The following is a 20,464-nucleotide window of genomic DNA, read 5'->3' on the forward strand; positions in this document are numbered from 1 at the left end:
TTCCTTGTAAACACTCAGCCATGCAACTTTCCAGTCTGCTACTTTGACTTACAAATATTCTTTTCAAAGACAATCAGTTTTCAGAGTATATTCCACCATCTATGAGATCACCTGCAAACTCCAGTCCCACTAATTGGGAACCATGTTAAGGCAGCCCCCACTGTAGTGAAACAGAGTTGACTTCTTCCTTAGTGGAGGGGTTGGGGGGCAGGCCCTTCCCTTCACTCAAGTACTGAGGGTGGCAGCCTTCCCTATTCATACATAAAGTCATAGGCATCCTGTCAGATGGAAGACTGTCTCTGTAAAATAGAGATAAAAGAAGAAAAGCACAAGGACCAGAGCAGAGAAAAACAAGAACTTTAATTAAATGTGAACATTCAAATCTAACTTATCTTTCTGAAAAACCCCTCCAGTCCCATTAGTATTTTACTTTCTGGCATATACACAAATATTCATTGCAAATAAATCATGTACAGAGCAAGGGCCCATGCTACCTAAAATTCCAACCTTCAGTGGTCTCCAATGTCTGTGGTACTGCTCTGTGAAATGTACACGGACAATGGGCCACTGAGTCTGCATGTGTATGTAAGAATAAGTTCTAGCAGAGGTGTTTTCCACAACACCACAGCTCTGCAGTGTGTGGTTTCCATCACTTGGTGAGTCTCAATCAAGCCTCATGGCAGAGGCTTGGATTTTGGTGTAGCCTAACAAAGATTAGAAAGGCTGAGGGTCGCGAATTGTCCTTTGGTGAATCTTTGAAGAACAGAACTATGATTTTGGGAGTGGAAGAGCCAAGTGCACAAGTGGTGGTGACCTGTAGTAGAGTCCAAAATGTCAGGTGATAGTGTGGTGGGTACAGTTGTCCTGTGATGGCACAGGGTGCCCTAGGCACTCAGGGAGTCCAAGGAGGGGAGGGGAGTTTGGCTAATGCAAGTAGCCTGGGCACAGCAGGGTGGTTTTGTAGGTGGAGTGTGGGTATCCTGGGCTGGAGTAAAGGAAGGTGCAGGGTGGCCAGGGCCACTCAAGTCATCATGGTCAGTAGGATCCAGGGAGGCATGCGCACGTGGAGCTGTCCTTAAGCCTTGCTTCCCCTCCTCTTCCTGCGGAAGAGGCTGAAGCTGGATCTCTGCTTGGCAGGTGTCCTCCGGGGGAAGGTGTACTTCCGCAGCACCACATGGTAGACGTCCATAGTCTTCAAGGCATAGAGAACGTTGGCATCATCAGGAATCCTCAGCTCTGGTGGAAGAGGGACACAAACCTTAGCTGTCCAACCTGGGGCTGAGACCACTACCATTCCCATGCACTTAGAGATCAACTGTGGGTTAGGACCCCGAATGCCTCCAATCTCTGATTTCTGCATGTGAAAGAACTGCTGAAAACTCCTTTCTCAGAGGACTTTGGACTTCAGGTCCTGCCAGGTCAGGGTGAAGGAGGCACAAGCTAATCCCCTTCTGACCTCACTGCTGCCATATCAGCATCACAGACACAACAGGCTTTGCAATGTGCAAACCAGCTCTCCTAAGATTGTCCTACAAACCTGTACCCTCAGTACCACAAAAAGCAAGGCCTAACTCAGGCTTCTTGCAGTGAGTTCCAGGGTCCTCTAAGACCATGTGCCCCAAGTAGACTGCAAGTCCTGCCTTTGGCCTTTAATTTCTCCCCAGTCTCCTCTGTCCTGCACTCTTTGTGAGAGGAAAACCCCATGCTGTGAGAGGGAAAACCCCATGCTGCCAGCATAGTGGGAATGGGCCCAGAAGTAGGAAGGAATTCAGAACTTGTAATCAGTAATCAGTGCTGGTCAACTCCACAAAGAACTGGACAGATTCTGCACCTCACTGCAAAGACAAGACAGCAACACCACTGTGGCTCATTACCATTTGTGTTCCTGGTATACATGAGTCTTACCTGAGTCTGACTCCTCTTACCATCTGTGAGTCTGTCTCTGTCTCATTTTTCTTGCCGGTCCTGGCCCTTGAACTCAGGGCCTGACCACTGTCCTTGTGCTTTCTCAAGGCTAGAGCTCTATCACTTAAGCCTCACCACCATTTCTGGCTTTTTTGTATGTATATGTGGTACTGAGGAATCAAACCCGGGTCTTAGTGCATGCTAGGCAAGGACTCTAACACTAAGCCAAATTCCCAGCCTGTCCCTGTCTCTTTTGCTACTTCAGTCTCTGTCCCTATCCCTGTCTCTCTGTCTCTGTCTCATCTACCTAAACTTTTGTCTAGCTTTTCAACTTTTATCTTTTATGAGTAAGTCAACTTTTGGTTCACTTATCTAACTCAGTGACTCGGTTCTCCCCCTCACCTGTTTGTTCAAGATAAGTGTTGTGCCACTGGCACCATATGATTTTCCTGCTTTACTGTGGTTGATAAGAAGAAAGAGAATCACAGACTTCTAACCCAGGCTGGCCTCCAACCTAGAGCCTCAGTTGAGCCTCCTAATGAACTGGGTTTGTAGGCTGAGTCCTAGGCACCTGGTTTCTAACTCATTTGGAAGAAAAACACATAGGTAGAGAATATTGGGAAGTTGCCCATGAGTTCTCAATAGCTCTTTCAGGGCTTGCATTAGTCCATGATATAGGGTAAGTGGTGTTTGAAGGCATAGTTTTAATGGTGTGGGAAAAATGCAAGGGTCTCAGTAACTCTCGGCACACACTTTACAACTGAGTGACACTCAAGTGTCAGGTATTTTCTCAAGCCATGTGTTCACATTGGAGAATGACAAAGTCTGTTCTGGTGAGCAAGCCAGCCATTCTGTCCTATGAGCTGTATTCTCTCCAGTCCTCACGGATAGTCTCTGCACTGGCTACTTCCTCCTCAGACAGGGCAAGAACAAGCATGTCCATGAGGGCAATAGCTGTGCAGCAACCAGGGCTGGCTTGGGCCTGGGGTCTAAGGCTGCCCTTATGCTGCCAGAACCTGATGGAGGGGTTGGTGGGTGAGGACACTCTCTGCTGCCAAACTTCTTCTTTTTTTTGCTAGACCTAGGGTTCTGAAGTCAGGGCCTGAGTACTGTCTTGGGGCTTTCTGAAGGCTAGAGTTCTAACAGAACCACTTCTGGCTTTTTTTTTTTACCTATGTATATATTTCCAAGACTCGAACCCTGGTGTTCTTGCATTCTAGACGAGCTCTCTACCTCAGGCCAAACTCCTGGGCCTCTGCCCACCTTCTTATTTGCCTGTCCTAGCTATTGGTTTAGGACTCACTTTGATCCTGTGTGATGATCTACACCAGCTCTAAGTCTTCTGGCTTGTATCCACGCACCTGGAATTTCTTCATAGCTTTCATGATGACGTCTCGGGTCTTCTCCTGGTTGGTCACCTGGGTTGGATCAGGAAACAGGCCCTGAGGACTGGGTCCCAGGGATCCCTCCCTGAAGTCAGTATCCAGGGCTTCTGTGGAACCATCTTAGTGTTAAACATGAGAAATGCCATTGGTGTCATGGGTGTGTTTCAAATCTTCCTTTCTGAAGAGGAGTCCATGCATTGAAGTTGGTTATTTAGTATTCTTAGAGTTTACCAGCTCTTCCTGGATCTGCTTTCCAGGTTTGGGCCCCTGAGATTTAGTGGAATACACAATAAACTCCAGAAACCGCAGGCAAGGGAGGAGCCAGCCAAGTGCCCAGTGCCTGCTCCTAGCCAGGTCTGGGGTGAGTTGGAGGATGCAGTGATGAACGACACCACGTGGACCCTTGATCAACTCCCCTAACACTGAGAGTCCAGGAGAGAGGAAGTCGTTGCCTCCCCAGATGAGTGCTCATGACAACTGTTCTCATTCCTGTTGGTGAGAGGACTGAACCAGACGCAGACACCAGACCCAGCATGAGGAAGGAGGGGCTCTGAATGTCATCTGCCCAGTTGAGTAGCTAGAAGAGCAGACATCTCTCTCTCCTGTGAGGAGTTTACTTGTGAGCAGATCTTTTAGCTCCATCATCGGCAGCACCCTGCCTTAGACATTCCTCATCTTCCCAGAACATAGGATCCCTATGTCTCGCTGTCCTCCAACCCAGATGTGATTGTCAGAAGAGCCTACTAAGTAATGTGCGAGGATTGTCTGTGAGACAGTAAACAGTCTCAACTGGCAATCGTGTTCATTCACTACTAATCTTGTGATCAAACACCAGCCTTTAGGTTGTTTCCTGTGGAAAGTGAAGTATCTAAACTATGCCCTCCAGAGCCTAGGATTTCCCCAATCTTTGTCCGCATTCTTCCTCTCAGTCCTCCTCACTGACCCTGCCTGAGGATCTATTCTTGCCTGGAGACTGGGCATAATTTTCCCTCCCTCTTTTGTAGGTCAGAAGAGCAGAAGGAAATGCAGCCGCCCAACTCACCTCAATGCTTTTGCATAGACGTCTGTTTTCCACAGGCAGCACCACCCTGATAACACACGAGTCTCCCAGCCTGAGATGGAGAGGCACAGATGAGCTGTCACTACTCTGCCCTGAGGTGCCACTGTGAGTGTTGGCTGAATTGGTGTCCATTGTGCTGGTGTCTGTGGGTGAGGATTGGCTGGCAGAGGCCAAGCTGGTCATCCCAATGGACCGGGAGGAGGATCCCTGGACCTGTGGATGCAGCAACATCAGGGAAGTCCAGGTTTCCAACCAGGTCTAGGGCTTTCCTCTCAGGCACTGGAAAGCAGGACTATGGGCAAGACAGGAAGTCACCTTTTTCGGGCCTCCTGAGGATGTTTGTGAGATGCTCCTGATGAGCTCTACGTAGGAGCTGGAGAAGGGAGCTGACTGCACATTGCTGTCTGACTGCATTGCAGCGCTGTTTGTGCTGCTCATCTCAGGGCCACCCTTATCCTGGTCCATCCACTTCAACTGGGAGCTGCCACTGTTACTAATTGCAGCACTCTGGGTCTGGTGACTTTAGAGAGGGGTCAGCTTACTGAAGGAACTTCTCTCAGGACACACACAAGACCCTAGACCTCAAACACTGGGGACCTGAATCTCCACTCCATGATCTGGGTCAGTTAACATTTTCCCACTCCGTTATGTGATGGATGAATCACAGAGCCAGAACTCGGTATGAGCAGAGGGGCAGACACCCCAGAGAACTGAGTGCCACACCTGGCTTCTCAATGGAAATGTCTCATTCCCACAACCATCCCATCATCTTCCCTGGCTCTTGCCCATCAGTGGCAAGGTCCTTACTGCTTCCAGGCCATCCAGATGCTGAAGCGCTTCTTGGTCAGAGGGCTTGCAGTGTCATTCTGTCCCGGGGGCTCCAGTGTACATGACAGGTCACAGCTAGGCAAGGGGTGTGAGGTGAGCAGACCAAATTGAAGCTTGGGACCTCCCAGCGTCTGCTTAGAATTCAAAGCCTACCACCCACCTGGTCACTGCCCCTAGGGAGTGTAAGTCCTCAAGTCCAGACATGTGACACTCAGGCTGGCACCACATCCCAGTGACAGGCCACTCTCCCTGTCCTAGTGCCTCCCAGCTCACCTGGCCTCCTCGCTGAGCCGCTCCAGGCCCCTGAACCAACCTAGAAACTTCTCCTCTGGGGTGATGTGTTCATAGCTGCAGCTTGCCTGTAGCTGCTTCAGTTGCTCCATGATTGCATATTCCTGGCCAGGGAGCGCATGAGGAGAGTGGAGGGCTGTGCTGTGATGCCCAGGGGAAGACCATTCACCAGGCTTTGCTCTGGGAAGCCTCAGTGCATCAGGGTGCTGTGGCTCTCATAACTGTGTCCACACTCATTCACAGGAAGCTCTCCTCTCCCACTTCACATTCCCACCCTGTCTTCGGGAAAAATCTGCACTCTGAACCAAATTTCCCTACCGGTCATGGTGACTGGAGCTGACTCTGCTGCTGGTCCCCATCCAGCCAGGAGGGCACCTGAAACTCACCTTTCTCAATTTCTCAAAATGGATGACTCCCTCCTAGAAGGCAGAGAACAATGTGAGGAGAACCCCACCCTTCCTCCCTTCAGTCCTCCCTGTCAGGGGCTGGTCCTCTTCCATGGGACAGAGGGCATCTACATGTGCCTGTGAACCAAGTCCTAGATGGGACCTGGACACATCTCCAAAGAGGTTCTGGGATCATCTTGTCCAAACCTTCTGAGGATATGGGGAGACTGAGGGCTCAGCTGAGCCAGACTCACAAGTGCCTGCTTGGCCTGTCCTTTGTTTTCCACTAATCCCAACTGCCCACTGTGCCCAGAGGGACTTGAGTCCCAGCTGTGCTATGTGCCCTAGCTCCCTGTCCCAGCAGCTCTGGATGTCCCTTCTTAAGATGGATGCAGTGATATCTTAAGAAACCCTTCACTGTGCCAGAACTCAGCACACATCAGGAGACTTTCTGTCCCAACCCCAGCAGCTCAGTGATGCCCAGACTACTCACATCCAGGAAGTCCCTAAAGGCCGTGTCGATCATTCGGAAGTCTCCCAGGAAAGTTTTCAGGTAGGGCACAGTGCCCTTGATGTGAACCTGTGGAATTGGATGGGTTGATGTGCCATGGCCTAGGACCCCATTGCAGGCTTCCCCAGACAGCCTCCATCCTCACAGGGCCTTTCTTATCAGAGTCACCTGAGGACATTCTGGCCAATCTGTTAGAGCCCCTTCTCTGCACTTGGGATAATAAACAGTATAAGGGTGGCATTGACACCTCCCCAAGTTAGGGAGCCTCTGAAGGCCACCTGCCACACAGGCTTTGCCATGCTCGGGCTTCTACTCCTCCTTTGTCTCTGGCAGCCACTCAGGACAAGGGATTATAAGAATCAAATCCCATGTGTATGGAGCTATTTCAGTCAGGGGAACAAGTGGTAAGATGAGCAAGCAGACCTCTCTTCTCTTCTCTTACAGGCACTCTTGGTGCGTTCAGGACACAGTCACTCACCATGTCCTCAGCCTGCCTCTGGCCTCTCTTGGCCTTCTTCTCCTTGGGGGCAAAGTCACCAGGCTTCTGTCACAATGGAGAGCAGAATTCCTGAGACATGTGTCCTCTCAACCTTTGTCCCTGACCTGAGCATGGATGGTGCCAAAGCTAGTGCCACCTGCTGCTTTGTTGTGGTTAAGTCTCTGCCTCAGCAGATCTGTGGGATGCCATGCTGTGAACTGGCCTCTCTCTGCCTGCTTCCTCATCTGCAAACTCTGCAAATAAATGACGTTCCTCTTAGCGCTATGGGATCCAGTGGTTTCTCCCACTGTTGGTGCTGCCCTGAGTCTCTGTGCCAATGCCTTCTCTGGACTCCTGGAAATTTGTTTCTCCTCATTGTCTCATCAATCATCCAAATTCCTCAGTCTTCATAGGTGACAGGAGGGGACCGAGGAATAGGAAGGGATGGTGGCCTGTCCACTTCACTGTAGGCAATCATAGAAGAGACACTCTAACTCTGTGAGCAGGGTCCAGTCAGTGAGTGCTCCCATAATTATCATGGGCCGGAGGGTAGAAGAGTCCAGGAGGGAGAGGATTATGGACTTTCAGCTAACTTCCTAAGAAAAAGTTCTGGATTTCCTCACCTAGGGGAGGGGCTCTGAATCATGAGAAAGCTTCTGTCCCACAAAGCACTTCCCTATGTGTCTGTGCCCTGGCAGAAATCTTTCTCTATGCATCTGGGTGGGGAGTTCCCCAGATATACTGTAGTGGATAAGCGGGTCAAGGCATTGAGGAGTGCAATCTGTAGCCCTTCCCACTGAGGCTTCTGGAATCGTGTGTGAAGGAGCTCAGTATGTTAGAATGTAGAGGTAGATACATCTTTTCCTTTCTTGATCTGTGTGGGTGACTCTATCTGAGCGACTAGTTCACTTGGGAGGTTTCATGGTTGAGTCTCAAGGTTTGGGCTTGCAGTCATGTCCAGCTGAGATTTCAGGGCTGAGTGAGCAGTGCCTGGCCTCCCTTGTCAAGAAAAGCCCCAGCCACCTTCAGTTCCCCTGTCTAGTCCTTCTCTGTGTTTGTATGGTGGTGAGCAGCATCTGCTCTAGGGAGAGCACGGAGAGACCCAGTTCCTTCAGGTAGACATCCTGGCTCTGAATGTTAAGATCCAAACCAAGTGTGTGCTATGTCTGTTTGGCTCCAAGGACAGCTGTGAAATATCCCATGGCAGAGCAACTCACTCCTGAGCAGTGCAGCTGACTTACATACCAGGTACTCAAGAGCCTGAGATCGGAGGATCCCAGTTCAAACCACAGTCACTGAGTCTGTGAATTACAATCAACTCCAAACATGGAGTGGGCTTGTGACTGAAAATGAAGGGCACTGAGTATTAAAAACTGTGGACAACAGCCATGCCCTGAGTTCAAGATCCAGAATGGAGAGAAAAAAAAACAGGAAAGCATTTCTTTTTGGAACTGGATCCCACTTTTGCCTTCTTAGCCCTGTTTTTTCTGACCCCTTTCTCTCTACCTGAAAGAGTAGCACTTTGGTACAGAAGTAAGAGCATGAAGGAGGGGGCTGGGAGTTTGGCCTAGTGGTTAAAGTGCTTGCCTAGCATGCATGAAGATCCGGGTTCGATTCCTTGGTACCCCACATACATAGCAAAAAGCCAGAACTGGTGCTGAGGCTCAAGTGGTAGAGCCCTAGCCTTGAGAAAGTCCAAGAACAGTGCTCAAGCCCTGAGCTCAAGCCCAGGACTGGCAAAAAAAAAAGAGCATGAAGGAGAAACGATCTCTGACAGTTTCTGGTATATCTGCATGCTGTCTCTGTAGGAGGGACAGAGAGAAGTGACAAATGGTAAAGTGAGATAGAAGGGAGACAGGCTTGGTTTTGTTTTAGAGCCAGGCCTGCAAGTTGCCTGAACAGGAGGTTTTCAAATGATTGCATGAAGCTCCCAAGGACCCAGGAGCTGGAAGAAATTTCTCCTTCCTGTCCCAATGGAGTCCAGCCCAGTTCTATTAGACAACTGTGCTTGGATTTCCTTTGGACAGAAATGTAGAATTACCACAGAAACCCTGGACAGCTCCTCTGGGTCTCTGTCCAGCTTCAGTGAGACATTGAACTGAACATTTGCCGGTGCATGAACAGGCATAATGCAGGCATTGTCCCTGTTTTCCTGGCTAGCAGCCCAGGTCATACCGGCTTGGCTGTGGGGCTGGTGTTGAAGCTGGCTAGTCCCTGTGTGTGCACAGCTTCTGTGGAGAGAGGGACCCACCTGGAGACCTCTTGCCATGTGCTGTCCAGGCGCTGGATGGCGCTGCTGTGCAGAGCAGAGAGGATGGCATGGAGGGAGGAGAAGTTCCTGAGGACTCTGCATTCCTGCATGGGAAGGGGGTGTGAGACTGCATGCTACTGCTGCCACCTGATGCCTTGCTGGCTGGGCTAAGCCAGGGTTAGTACAAGGATACCGGGGAGCTGCTTACAGGGTTTCTGGGGGGAGAGTTGGCTGACCAGGCCTGGGTGAAGTTGCCCCTGAGTCCTGAGTGTGAGGAAGGAGTGAGCACCATTGCATGTGTGGTATGTGGGAGTCCAGACAAGATGGCCCTGGGCAGGAGGCCCTGAAGTCCACACAGGGCTCTGAGCACATTGGCACACCTCAGAACATTAGACCCTGAAGGGAGAGTCTCTAGGTAGCAGCTGTGTCTTACCATGGCCACCGAGATCCAATGCTCTAGCACCCTTGCCCTGGAGCAGGGCTGCATGCTGTGGCCCCCTAAGCAGGTGGTGAGCACGCAGGAGAACACCTGGTCGAACTGTGTGAAGGTGGCCCGGATGGTGGGGGCCAAGTTCTCCATGTCATGTCTGTCCTTCTGGGAAATGGCAGAATGCAGGCAGTGGTGGGGCACCACCTTCAGGAACAGCTCCTGCCAAAGGAAGGAGTGTCTCATTGCCTGGCCCACAGCACAGTGCCCAGCCCCAGATTGGGTCCCGTAGTTGGGCTGAGAACTCTGGCTGTGTAGGGGTCTCTGAGGCTTGGCATGGCTTTGTAGTGATATCATGTCGCTTCGCAACCCTGGAGGGCACCTGAGTGTCCCTACCTAATGTCAGGGTCTGCTGTGCAATGTGACTCTTCCTCCTTGGCCTAGGCCGAATTTCTGCCCTCCCCAAGTCACCCCATGCCTGTCCTATGGTGCATATCCACAGAGGCTGCTTCTGAAGAACTTTCTGTTTTCTGCACTAGGCTCTGGCACACACACCAGAATCCTCATAATTGCTTGGGCTCCTGTGGTCCCTGCCAAATGCGGAGGAGCTGCGATTCTGGCTGCACCTCTCCACGCATAGCTCCTGGGACACAGAGGTGTCATGTACACTTTAGTGTCTGCACTTAAGAGAGTGATGCTAGGAAGCGTGAGCCAAGGTGAAGATCAGGCTGGATGAAAGCTTGGGCTCTAGGGGAAGGAGGAGGATGAGAATGCAGCCATGCACAGAAGGAAACCTCGTCCACCCTTCCCTGCCCAGGGCCTCACCGAGTCCATCCTGGTGAGCTGCTCAGCCACCAACAGGGGAGGGAAATCTAAGACCTCATTCTTCTCCTTGTTCAGTCCCTCCCCTGTGCTCCCTGAAGAAGGACAGGAAGATCCTGTGAGGAAAGCGTGCCGGGTCCTATTTCGATTCTCCATATATTAAGGGGTCCCACCCAAGCTGTGGACCAGGTCCTAGCTTGTTGCTCCCCAGGATATGGATTCCAGGCTTCCTTGGGAATCTGCCATGAGGCCAAGTTTCAAACTGGCTCCCAGTCAGCAGAGCAAAGGAGGCTGGCACTGCATGTGACATAGCCTCAGAGTCCCGGGAAGACATGGCTGCCACCCACATCTGATGCTGCTGCTCCCATCTCATGGTACAGTAGAGTCAAGGCTGACTTTGGGTGTTGGTCTAATCCTGGTAATGTTCCTGCAATTAGGCTGCATGCCAGAGCTTGGAGCTCAATGCTGCCGTCTTCTTATACTTAGACAAACACTGGACTAATGCTAGAGTGCAGGAGAAGACAAGGCCCTCTCCATGGAGGATTTGTCCTGAGTCTTTGATAAGAGAATAAAGACCCTCTTCCCTTTGACTTCCCAACCTGGATCCCTCTACACATCCACATTTTCAACTTCTTTGCACAATCTCTATGTTCCAGTGTCTTTCTTCTTCATGGCAGAAGGCCTATATTAGAGCCTTTCCACCCTGTTATGGCCCACATTCATCCCGCCTCTTTCTTCTGTCTTCCCACCCAGTTTCCACACCATCAGGCTGTGTCTGGCTTGGCTCTTGGGCCTCCATCTGACCCAAGAGCAGTTGTCCTGGCTCTCCACGTGTGTTCCAGTCATGTGCCTCTTCAGATGAGCCAGCAACTGCTTGAGGCAGGCAAAGTGTGCAGGCTGGCAGAAGTCCTCCCCGTACTCGTCCAGCCACATGTCCAGGATAGAAGAGACGGCACTAGGGGAAGATGGTGCGCAGCAGAGTCAGAAACCTGACCAGCGGCTACCCCAGACACTCTCAGCACTCATTTGAATCATGGACATCAGAGTATCTCCCCAAGCCAAGCTTCTTTGGTGGTGGAGGTAGTGACAGTGCTCAGGAACCAAGGAGGGATTGAAGGGAATTCCAGGGAGCCAGCACCCAGTCATGGGATGAGCAACTCTGCCCTCTCCAGGGAGCTCCCCATACTCCTGCAGCTCTCCAATCCCTCCCCACTGCATGGAGTCTCCATGGGGTCTGTTGTATGCCTGGCATGAACTGGCTGCTGGTGCACATCTACTGGGGACTCTGCTGACTCCGTTCCAAGAGCCACACATGGGCTATCTCCCCACCTCACTGTTCTCTTGGTGACCCAGCCAGGCCTTCTACTCTGCCAGCCTTCCTAGGGTCAGTAGAAGTCCTAAAACATGACATCAATGCTCTAATCCTGTTTGTGAGGCCATGGTGAGGACAGGCAAGGCTGGGCATCAGGGGCTTTGGAGAGGATGGGTTGGCACAGGGCGCAGCTCTGAGTTGAAGCCTCCACCAGTGATCCCAGCAGCACTGCCGGTCATGGGTCAGCCTCCTCCTGCATACATATGCCACACTTCAACCCTGTGGTGAGAACGTCAAGATCTCTGGGATCCTGAGCTTGCCCACCACGCTACACTCAAACCTGGCTCCACTCTGCACACAGATGCCCTCCTTTGCGACCAAAGTCCACTCACTTTCTGAGTTTGTCCTGTGGCATGCCATCCTGGCTGGAGAAAGGCAGGATTTCATGCTGTGTAGAGGAGTCCTTGAAGGCCTCACCTCTACTGAACCTGTGGAGGAATTGGACAGTTACTGGCTGTCTCTTCCTGTGTTTTATCCAGCTTGCAACAGTACGGCTTATTTGTGCTTTCTCCCTACAAACATGTCCAGACTCGTAGGGGCTTCAACCTCTATGCAATGGAAAGGCACAAGCCTTTTCTCCGTTGAGAATCCTGTGGGCCAAGGGTCTCTCACTCTGCCTTCAGCTATCCCTGCTCTGTCTACATGTAGTTGAGGAACCATTCTCCAAACAGGGAAAGTCTGCTTTGTCTGAGGGCTCAGAGTTTGGAGGCAGAAAGCTGTGTCCTGAAGAAGAAGGTCACAGGGCTGAGCCTACACTACTAGGGAGCACACAAGGCATTTCCCATGGCCCTGGCATAACTTAAGATGCTTCTCTGCCCACCCCCACTCCACAGGATCACAGTAGCCCTGAGAGTTGTGCAGGTCATTCCCAGGGTCCCGTGGAGAAGAAGAGTCCACTGCCCTTGCAGTTGGTACTCACGTTTGGAACAGCAGGTCCAGGACCTGTTCGGTGCTGGTGAATTTTCGGTAAGTGGAGAGGAAGGTGGGGATGAAGAAGTGTTCCCCGGTCAGCTGGGCAGGCACCAAGTGTTCCACCAGCTGCTCCAGGGTGCCTGCCCTGCAGCCCTCATCCTTGCTTGGAATTTCTTCCTGGAGTGAGACCAGGGGAATAGTTTAAGCTGAAACTAGGGAACCAAAGAGGACTCTGACATACAGTCCAGGGAATTACATTAAAATAAGTTCCTATTTTCTCTATGTCTGTCTTGCTGTCTCTGTCTCTGTATCTCATTTCCTGTCTCTCTGTCTTACTCTCTTGTCACTCTGTCAGTCCTTCTGTCTCCATGTCTTTCTGTCTGTATGCCTCTCTGTGTCTGTGTCTGTCTGTTTGTCTGCCTCTCTCTGTCTCTGTCTCTGTCTCTTTCTCTCTCTCTCTCTCTCTCTCTCTCTCTCTCTCTCTCTCTCACACACACACACACACACACACACACACACACACAGACAAATAGACAGAGGAAATGGTGAGCTGGTAATGACTGGAGACTTAGATGTGGTGGGCTTTCCAGCCACTTACTGGCCTGGGCCTCCTCATGTCACCTGTGGGGTCCAATGATCCAGAAGTTCTCACTGCCAGGACTGGCCTTGTTTGGCCACACGTGTGCCAGGCACCCTCTGCACTCTTCCATGAGGCCTGAGCCTCTCCCATTTCAGGAAAAACTGGCAAACATCTCCTGAACGTCTGCTAGCCACACAAGTGAGTGGTGTGGGCCTTGTGTTGACTGTGGGTGCCAGGATACCAAGGTCCTAAGTTCCATTGTGAGGCAGTGAGGTCATCTGTGGAGGTCCCTTCAATTGACCTCTTCCTTCTGACACTCTCTCTCCAAAGGTCCCCTTCTCTATCCATGTGCTGGCTCTGAGCAGGATACAGCTGTCCAGTGTTGCCCCAGCACCTCAATTCTATGGTCCTGGGGTAGACCTGAGTGGAGTTGACACCACCCTGGAGGAGACACAATTGGGTTCTCAGCCTCATGGGACCCAAACTTAAACCCCTTTTCTCTCAAGTCCCACTCTGCTCTTCACTTGTCTTCTAAGACATGAAAGGGGAACCTTAAGATGAAGATTTCTGAGAGATGCTATGGACTCCCCAGTGGTCAGGCTTCAGGGTCAAGTCTCACCAGTTGCCATGCTTCAAGTAGAAAATCACTGAGGCTCAGGCCAAGGTGCTCTGTCCCTGATACACAGTTGTTGTCTACACAGGGCACAACCCCTTCCTTACTGGGACTGGAGGACTGACACCTGGGTAGAGCATGCGTGAGTGTGAGCCAAGGGAAGTTTGACATCCTCATTTTGTGGCTGTCAAGAGTGGGTTTGAGGAACACTGTATTTCAGTATGGACCTGTGTGGCCATTTCCTGGTCTGGGAAGTGTGTTCTGTCATGTCTCTCCAGCCACAGGGACCTCTTTCCTACCTGCTCCTGGACACACGTGTGCTTCTGCTGTCTTCCTGGTGCCTTCATCGCTCCCCCCACATTCTCCCACTTATTCCTAGAGCGTTTGGCAGGGGCCTGAGAGACTGAATGCACATCTGCCCTCAGGAGTGAGGTGGAGGACTGGGCCCCTCCTTCCTGCTGGCGGCCAGCTTGCAGAGGACCCCATGCAGCCCGCAGGCTCTCCCAGCTGCGGTCACATAGCTTGGATCCCATGAGCACCTGAGCATTATCAAGGTCTCCAACCTTTCCCTTCCTGTCTTTAGGAATTTGTACTCAGGACCTGGACGTTGTTCTAGAGCTCTTTTTGCTCAAAGCTAGAGTATTGCAGCTTCAAGCCCCATGTCTACTTGTGGAGTTTTCAGTGGCTATGTGGCAGGAACACTTCATGGGGACTTTTCTGCACAGGCACAGTGATCCTCTGATCTCAGCCTCCCACGAGCACCAACCAGGCTCTCACTGTATTTTTTATCACTATGTAAAGAAGTTACATTATTTTCACAGATGCGTAGAATGGTTAGTTACATAGGACATGTGTTGAGTTCTTTTCCTTTTCTCCAGTGTCAATCCTTCCGCAAACTATCAGTTTCCTGCTTCTGTTTCTACATGTGACTTGTGTAGATGTCTTTCAATACAATGTCTATTGAACATCACTGATGGACATTTTCACACTTTTGTCCTGAGTTCTATGTTCCTACCCAAGATACACACGAAAACAAATGTACAGAAAGAAATAAGAAAACAGAATCAGCAAAACCCCACAAGAAAAATATGTTTTTCTATACAGTGTCTTTCATAGAGATATGTTTCTGAGTACGTATATATACCTATTGTTTAACCCATGTATACATCAGTATATAGCTATGTATTTATATATATATGGCAAACTGATAAGTATATTGGGTAATAGTTTTGTCATATGTTTCAACGTGGTCTTCACAGATGATTTAGTTGGGTTATCCTTTACTTTGCTGAGAGTAGATTGTTAACATCTATTGTTGAACGGAGCCATCATCTTTGGTTAGCCTTAAGACACTGTTTTAAAGTGTACATAGTTGATGGGCCGGGAGTTTGGCCTAGTGGTTGAGTGCTTGCCTAGCATGCAGGAGGACCCGGGTTCGATTACTCGGTACCACATACATAGAAAAAAAAGCCAGAAGTGGTGCTGAGGCTCAAGTGGCAGAACTCCAGCCTTGAGAAAGTCCAAGGACAGTGCTCAGGCCCTGAGCTCAAGCCCAGGACTGGCAAAAAAAATAAAAATAAAATAAAGTGTACATAGTTGATTCATTGGTTTGTGCATCAATGTTTATTTACCTCTTCTTGGGTGTTTTCCCCTTAGATCATTCCCTTCATGAATATGCAGTGTCTTTCATTGTCTCTTTCCACTGGTTTGAATCAGAAGTCTATTTTATGGTGTAGCCTCATACAAACCCCACATTCAGCCAGATATGAGCAATGATGTGCATGTTTGGTATTCTTTTAGGCTATTTGTGTATCCTGGCAGTGGATCATTGTTGGAGAATGTTCTGTGTGCAGCTTCTTGAATGTGAGTTTCATGGTCATCTGGTGACATACTCCTTTGAGGCCTATTAGCCCCATTGGCATTATTTGAATTCAGAAATATGTTTGTCCATTTTCTGCAGTGAAATCACTTTTCTAGCAATTATTGGACTGCATAGAAGTCAGCATTACAGGACATCATAAGACATGGAACATCTGTACAAGAATGAAGCTTCTTTAACAGTGGAAGGGCCTACACACTGAGGAGAGTCATTAGATCTAGGGATACTGGAACTCTCGACTACATAGAGCAGCTGCTTTCTATCTCCACTATGTTACATCATACCCTTGAGTTTCTTGAGCACACACACACACACACACACACACACACACACACACACTTATATATACTTATATATTTGTGCATCTCTCTCTTCTATGGATATATGTAGGTGTCAGAAGCCTAGACTGAATTGCCAAATATAATTTTTTTCTTTTATCAGTCTGGATATCTTTAAATACATGCTTGGGAGCTGTCCTTAAACTTTATTTTTTCCTATGTTTAGAGCTCTAGCGTTTGAGCCACAGGGTCACTGCCTGCTTTTCTGGAGTAGTTATTTGGGGTTTAGTGTTTCCTAGAGATTCTGGCCAAGGCTCTACCTCTTGTTTCTCAGCACCTCTTTGCAGGTTTTCCTGTTTCTGTTGTACTGTGGAGTTGAACCTAGGGATTTGTGCATGCCTGGCAAGCATTCTACCCCTAGGCCACATTCCCTGCCCTGTGCATTTAAATGGAATACCATGTGTTGTAGGTCCAGTGTATATTCTCTGCAATTCCAGTGACATTTTCTGAGAGGCTGCAGTCCTGTGTGGGTGGGTGACCTCGGGTCTCTTGAACCACATGCCTATGGGATAACCACCATTCATAAGGAGGATTGGAGCAAGGTACCCCTATCCCATTGAATATCCTCCATACTCAACAATGTACTAATGAGGAGTCCAGTTATTGAAAAAAGAACAGTGATTAAGGTTTACAGGCTCGTGGGGTTGTCTATCTTAAGAATAAGGTCTCGGGTTCAATGCATAACAAAAACAAGCAAACAAACAATCCAAAAGTCATCTGTCCTGCCCTGCTTTGATTCATTCCTTTTCTAAGATGAAAGGAAGAGGCTCATATAATGAATGATTGTTGTCCTTAATGTACTATGTTGTCTCTCATCTCCTTTGCTGTCCCTTGGGCATCTCATATTGTTACAGTATCTCACTTTGTTTTCTGACATATTGAATTTATTTGTATTTGGTTATTTGAAATTTGATAGAGAAAGGGAGAAAACCAAGACGGGGCGGGGGGGAGGGTAATGGGTACTTAGACATGTGAAAGGGTATCAATGTATGTAAATTAATGCACCTTCTATCTGGCAAATATCTTGTAACCCTTTTATTAATTACAATAAAAATATAAAAAATACGTACTTTGGGTGTCAGGATAAGTAAGTAAATGAATGAATGTATAATAAATAAATTAATTTAAAAAAAGAGAAAGAAACAGGCTCAGTGACAGCGGCTTATGCCTGCACTCTAGCTACTATGGAGTCTGAGATCTCAAGGAGATTCAAAGGCAGCCTGAGGTGGAAATTCTGTGAGAGTTACATGTCCAAGTATCCACCAAGTGCCATAGGAATGTATGTCTCATGCAGTATAGTACTAACCTGAGACAGGAAAGCTGAGGGGACTCTAGCCAAAAGAACTTACCCCTGGCAATGTTTGTTTTCCCTTAGGATGACTTTCACCTGGCCTTCCCTTTTGAGACAAAGCATACTCCTTAAGCTTCCTCCTGAGTAGTGTGTCATCACATGTTTACACGAGTGTGGATTAGCCAGAGAGTCAACGAATATGAGTACACATCTCTGATTTTTGTTTGTCATTCATTTAGTATGCATGCACGTGACTATTGACAAAGCATACTTAATAGCTCTATGCTAAAAAAAAAGGCACATGGAATAGGCAAACATAGGGTCAGGTGAATTACTTAAAGAATTATTAACCACACATACACACAAGTACACACACACACACACACACACACGGAGAGGAGAGCCGTTAATGACCAGGAAATTTCCATATGTTCAGCTCCCCAGACTCTCACTGCCCTGAACCTCCCCATGTCACCTGTTGGGTCCAGTAACAACATCTCCAGAAGTGTCCACTGGCAGGCCTGGCCTTGTTTGGGCACACGTGGGCCAAGCACCCTCTGCGCTCTTCTATGGGACCTGAGCCTCTCCCATTTGAGAAAAATCGGGCAAAATCTCCTGAACGTCTGCTGGCCACACAAGTAAGCAGTTGGGGGCTTGTGTTGACTGTGGGTGCCGGGATACCAAGGTTCCAAGTTCCACTGTGAAGGAAGTGAGGTCATCTGTGGAGGTCCCTTCAGTTGAGCCCTTCCTTCTGACACACCCTCCCCAGATGACCCCTTTTCTCACCACTTGCTAGTCCTGAGCATGAACTCATCCATTCACTGTTCTAGCAACTGTTCAATACTACTCTCCCCAGGTAGACCTGGGTGCAGCAGCCACACCACCTTAGAGGAGATACAGATGGGCTCTGTGCCTCCTGGTGCCCAGTCCTGTATCCCTTTAACCACAATTTCCAATGTTCTAAGCTGGTGACTTTAAAGAGAAAGAACAGGGCAATGGAAATTTGAGGAACCATAAAGATTGTATGGGATGCCCAGTGGACAGGCCTCAGGGCTAAACTCCACCATGTCCCAAGCTGCAAACAGGAAAGCACTGAGGCTCAGCCCAATATGTTCTGGCCCCTGACACAGAGTCTCTCAGTGTACAATCACAAGCCGGTCCTCACAGGGCCCTGAGCATTGAGGCCTGGCTGAATCCTGTCTGTCTGATGGAGTTAGGAAAATTTGATTTCCTTCAAGTGTGTGGCTATCAGCAGTGGATTAGGGGACACTACATTTCAGCTTGGAAAGGTGATGTCATTTGCAGGCCCTATGATATTCCTTGGACACCTGTCCCTTCATGCCCCCTCATCTACACTTACCTCTGTACTGGGATGTTCCTATTTATGCCTCCAGTGGAGCTTGGAAGACAGATATGAAGTGGTTAATGTTTGTGTTCATTCCTGGTGCCAGTTGTGAGGCTTACATTCTGGTTCTGGGCACTGTCCTTGAGCTTCTTGGCTCCAGGCTGGTACTCTGTCACTTCAGCCACTCTTCCACTTTTGACCTTTGAGTGTCAGGAACTTTTCTTCTGGAGATGGCTTGGAACCTCAGTCTCCACATCTCAGCCCCTGAGAAGCTATTAATACAGTGGTTCCTCATTGGCGCCTGGTTTCTATAATGAATTTTCACTGTTGTGTATCACATCTCCTTTTCCTTTCAACTGCTGGACCCACTGTTGTCGTGACCTTCCTGACAGGCCAATATCTGAAGGTCCTTTCCCGGACTCTATGTCATAGACCTTTGCGTGGCCTGCCAAGGAAAATACAAGCAGTGATGATGTCCCTCAGTTGATGAGTGGATCAACAAGTTGTGGTATTTGTACACAATGGAATTCTATGCTGCTGTCAGAAAGAATGACATCGCCCCATTTGTTAGGAAATGGAAAGACTTAGAAAAAAATCATATTAAGTGAAGTAAGCCAGACTCAAAGGAACTTAGGCTCAATGGTTTCCCTCATTCGTCATAATCAGTAGAAACCTTGGGCTCTCCTAGCAGAGATCTGCAATAGAGCAAAATCTTGATACATAAGGCCATATAGTATGAAGCTAATTGAAAGGACCTCCAGGATAGTGAAACAAAAGCCATATAACGAATGATTGTTGTCCTTAATGTACTATGTTGTCTCTCATCTCCTTTGCTTTCCCTTGGTTATCTCATATTGGTATAGTATCTCTCTTTGTTATCTGATATATTGAATTTATTTGTATTTGGTTATTTGAAATTTGATAGGGAAGGGGGGAAAACCAAGACGGCTGGGGGCTGTGGGGGAGGAGGGAAATGGGTACCAAGACTTGTGAAAGGGTATCAATGTATGTGAATTAATGCACCTTCTATCTGGCAAATATCATGTAACCCTTTTACTAATTACAATAAAAAATGAAAAAAAAAGTAAGGATTTAAGCTAGGAAATGGGTATGTAAAGTTCCAGGAGAAACCTTGCCTCCATATCCTGAAGGGTTCAAGAATGAACACAAGTACAAAACAATAACAACTCCCTGTGGCTTGTGTTCTTTCATCACTTTAGTTCATGTTTTGTGACAGCCGTTGTTGCTGACACCCTGTATGCGCAGGGTAGGTAATTCGTAATTCAAGGCTATTTCCAGACACTTTTCTTCTGAAAACCCTTCTGAATCCTACACCTGGCTCTCCCACATTGCTAGTTTTTAAAGTCCTGGAGAGATAAAAGAAACCATGGTGGATCATTGTAGCGGTGCCTCTGACCTCTTCTCTGTGCGAACAAGTAGTGCTGCTAAATAAGCAGCACAGACATTGGAGTGCTTTTATAACTATGCTGGGAAACATAAGCTAGATCTGAACCTGAAAATGGAGTCATTTTCAAGATCCCTGAAAGTGAAAGACCAACTCTAATTGAAGTAGCCTGATTGCAAGCAAGTTTTGGCTACTATGCTCAACCTTCTTTCCAACAAGCTAAGCACACCATAAATTATTCATATGTGTCAATGAGATAGGCTGGTTGTCATGATGAGATTCTGGCTATGGGGCCATATCTAATTCATCCTCAATTTATTCTAACAATAGAGTACTCTTACCCTGATCAGGGCCTCATGTCCTTGGAAAGAATTTTCCCAGATAT

The 20,464-nt window shown here is 48.7% G+C and overlaps 1 protein-coding gene and 1 long non-coding RNA gene across 2 annotated transcripts; both read right to left on the minus strand.

The window, feature by feature from the left end:
- Window positions 1-338: 338 nt before the first annotated feature.
- LOC150039669 (uncharacterized) lies at window positions 339-4,557 on the minus strand. The gene is made up of 3 exons (XR_016534282.1): window positions 4,333-4,557; window positions 3,209-3,323; window positions 339-1,236 (listed from the first exon to the last, which is right to left on the minus strand). It is a non-coding gene; the product is annotated as an uncharacterized LOC150039669 (long non-coding RNA).
- A 2,394-nt stretch (window positions 4,558-6,951) lies between these two features.
- Window positions 6,952-13,244, minus strand: LOC150039670 (ral guanine nucleotide dissociation stimulator-like). Its single transcript, XM_090327656.1, is given in 10 exon segments — window positions 6,952-7,098; window positions 8,610-8,646; window positions 9,096-9,199; window positions 9,529-9,744; window positions 10,348-10,483; window positions 11,058-11,163; window positions 11,166-11,299; window positions 12,049-12,144; window positions 12,636-12,805; window positions 13,227-13,244. Coding segments are annotated over 10 exon segments (1,164 nt in total).
- Window positions 13,245-20,464: the final 7,220 nt, after the last annotated feature.

The sequence above is a fragment of the Megascapheus bottae genome, unplaced genomic scaffold, assembly GCF_031878675.1.
Source record: "Megascapheus bottae isolate mThoBot1 unplaced genomic scaffold, mThoBot2.hap1 HAP1_SCAFFOLD_53, whole genome shotgun sequence".
NCBI classification, from domain to species: domain Eukaryota; kingdom Metazoa; phylum Chordata; class Mammalia; order Rodentia; family Geomyidae; genus Megascapheus; species Megascapheus bottae.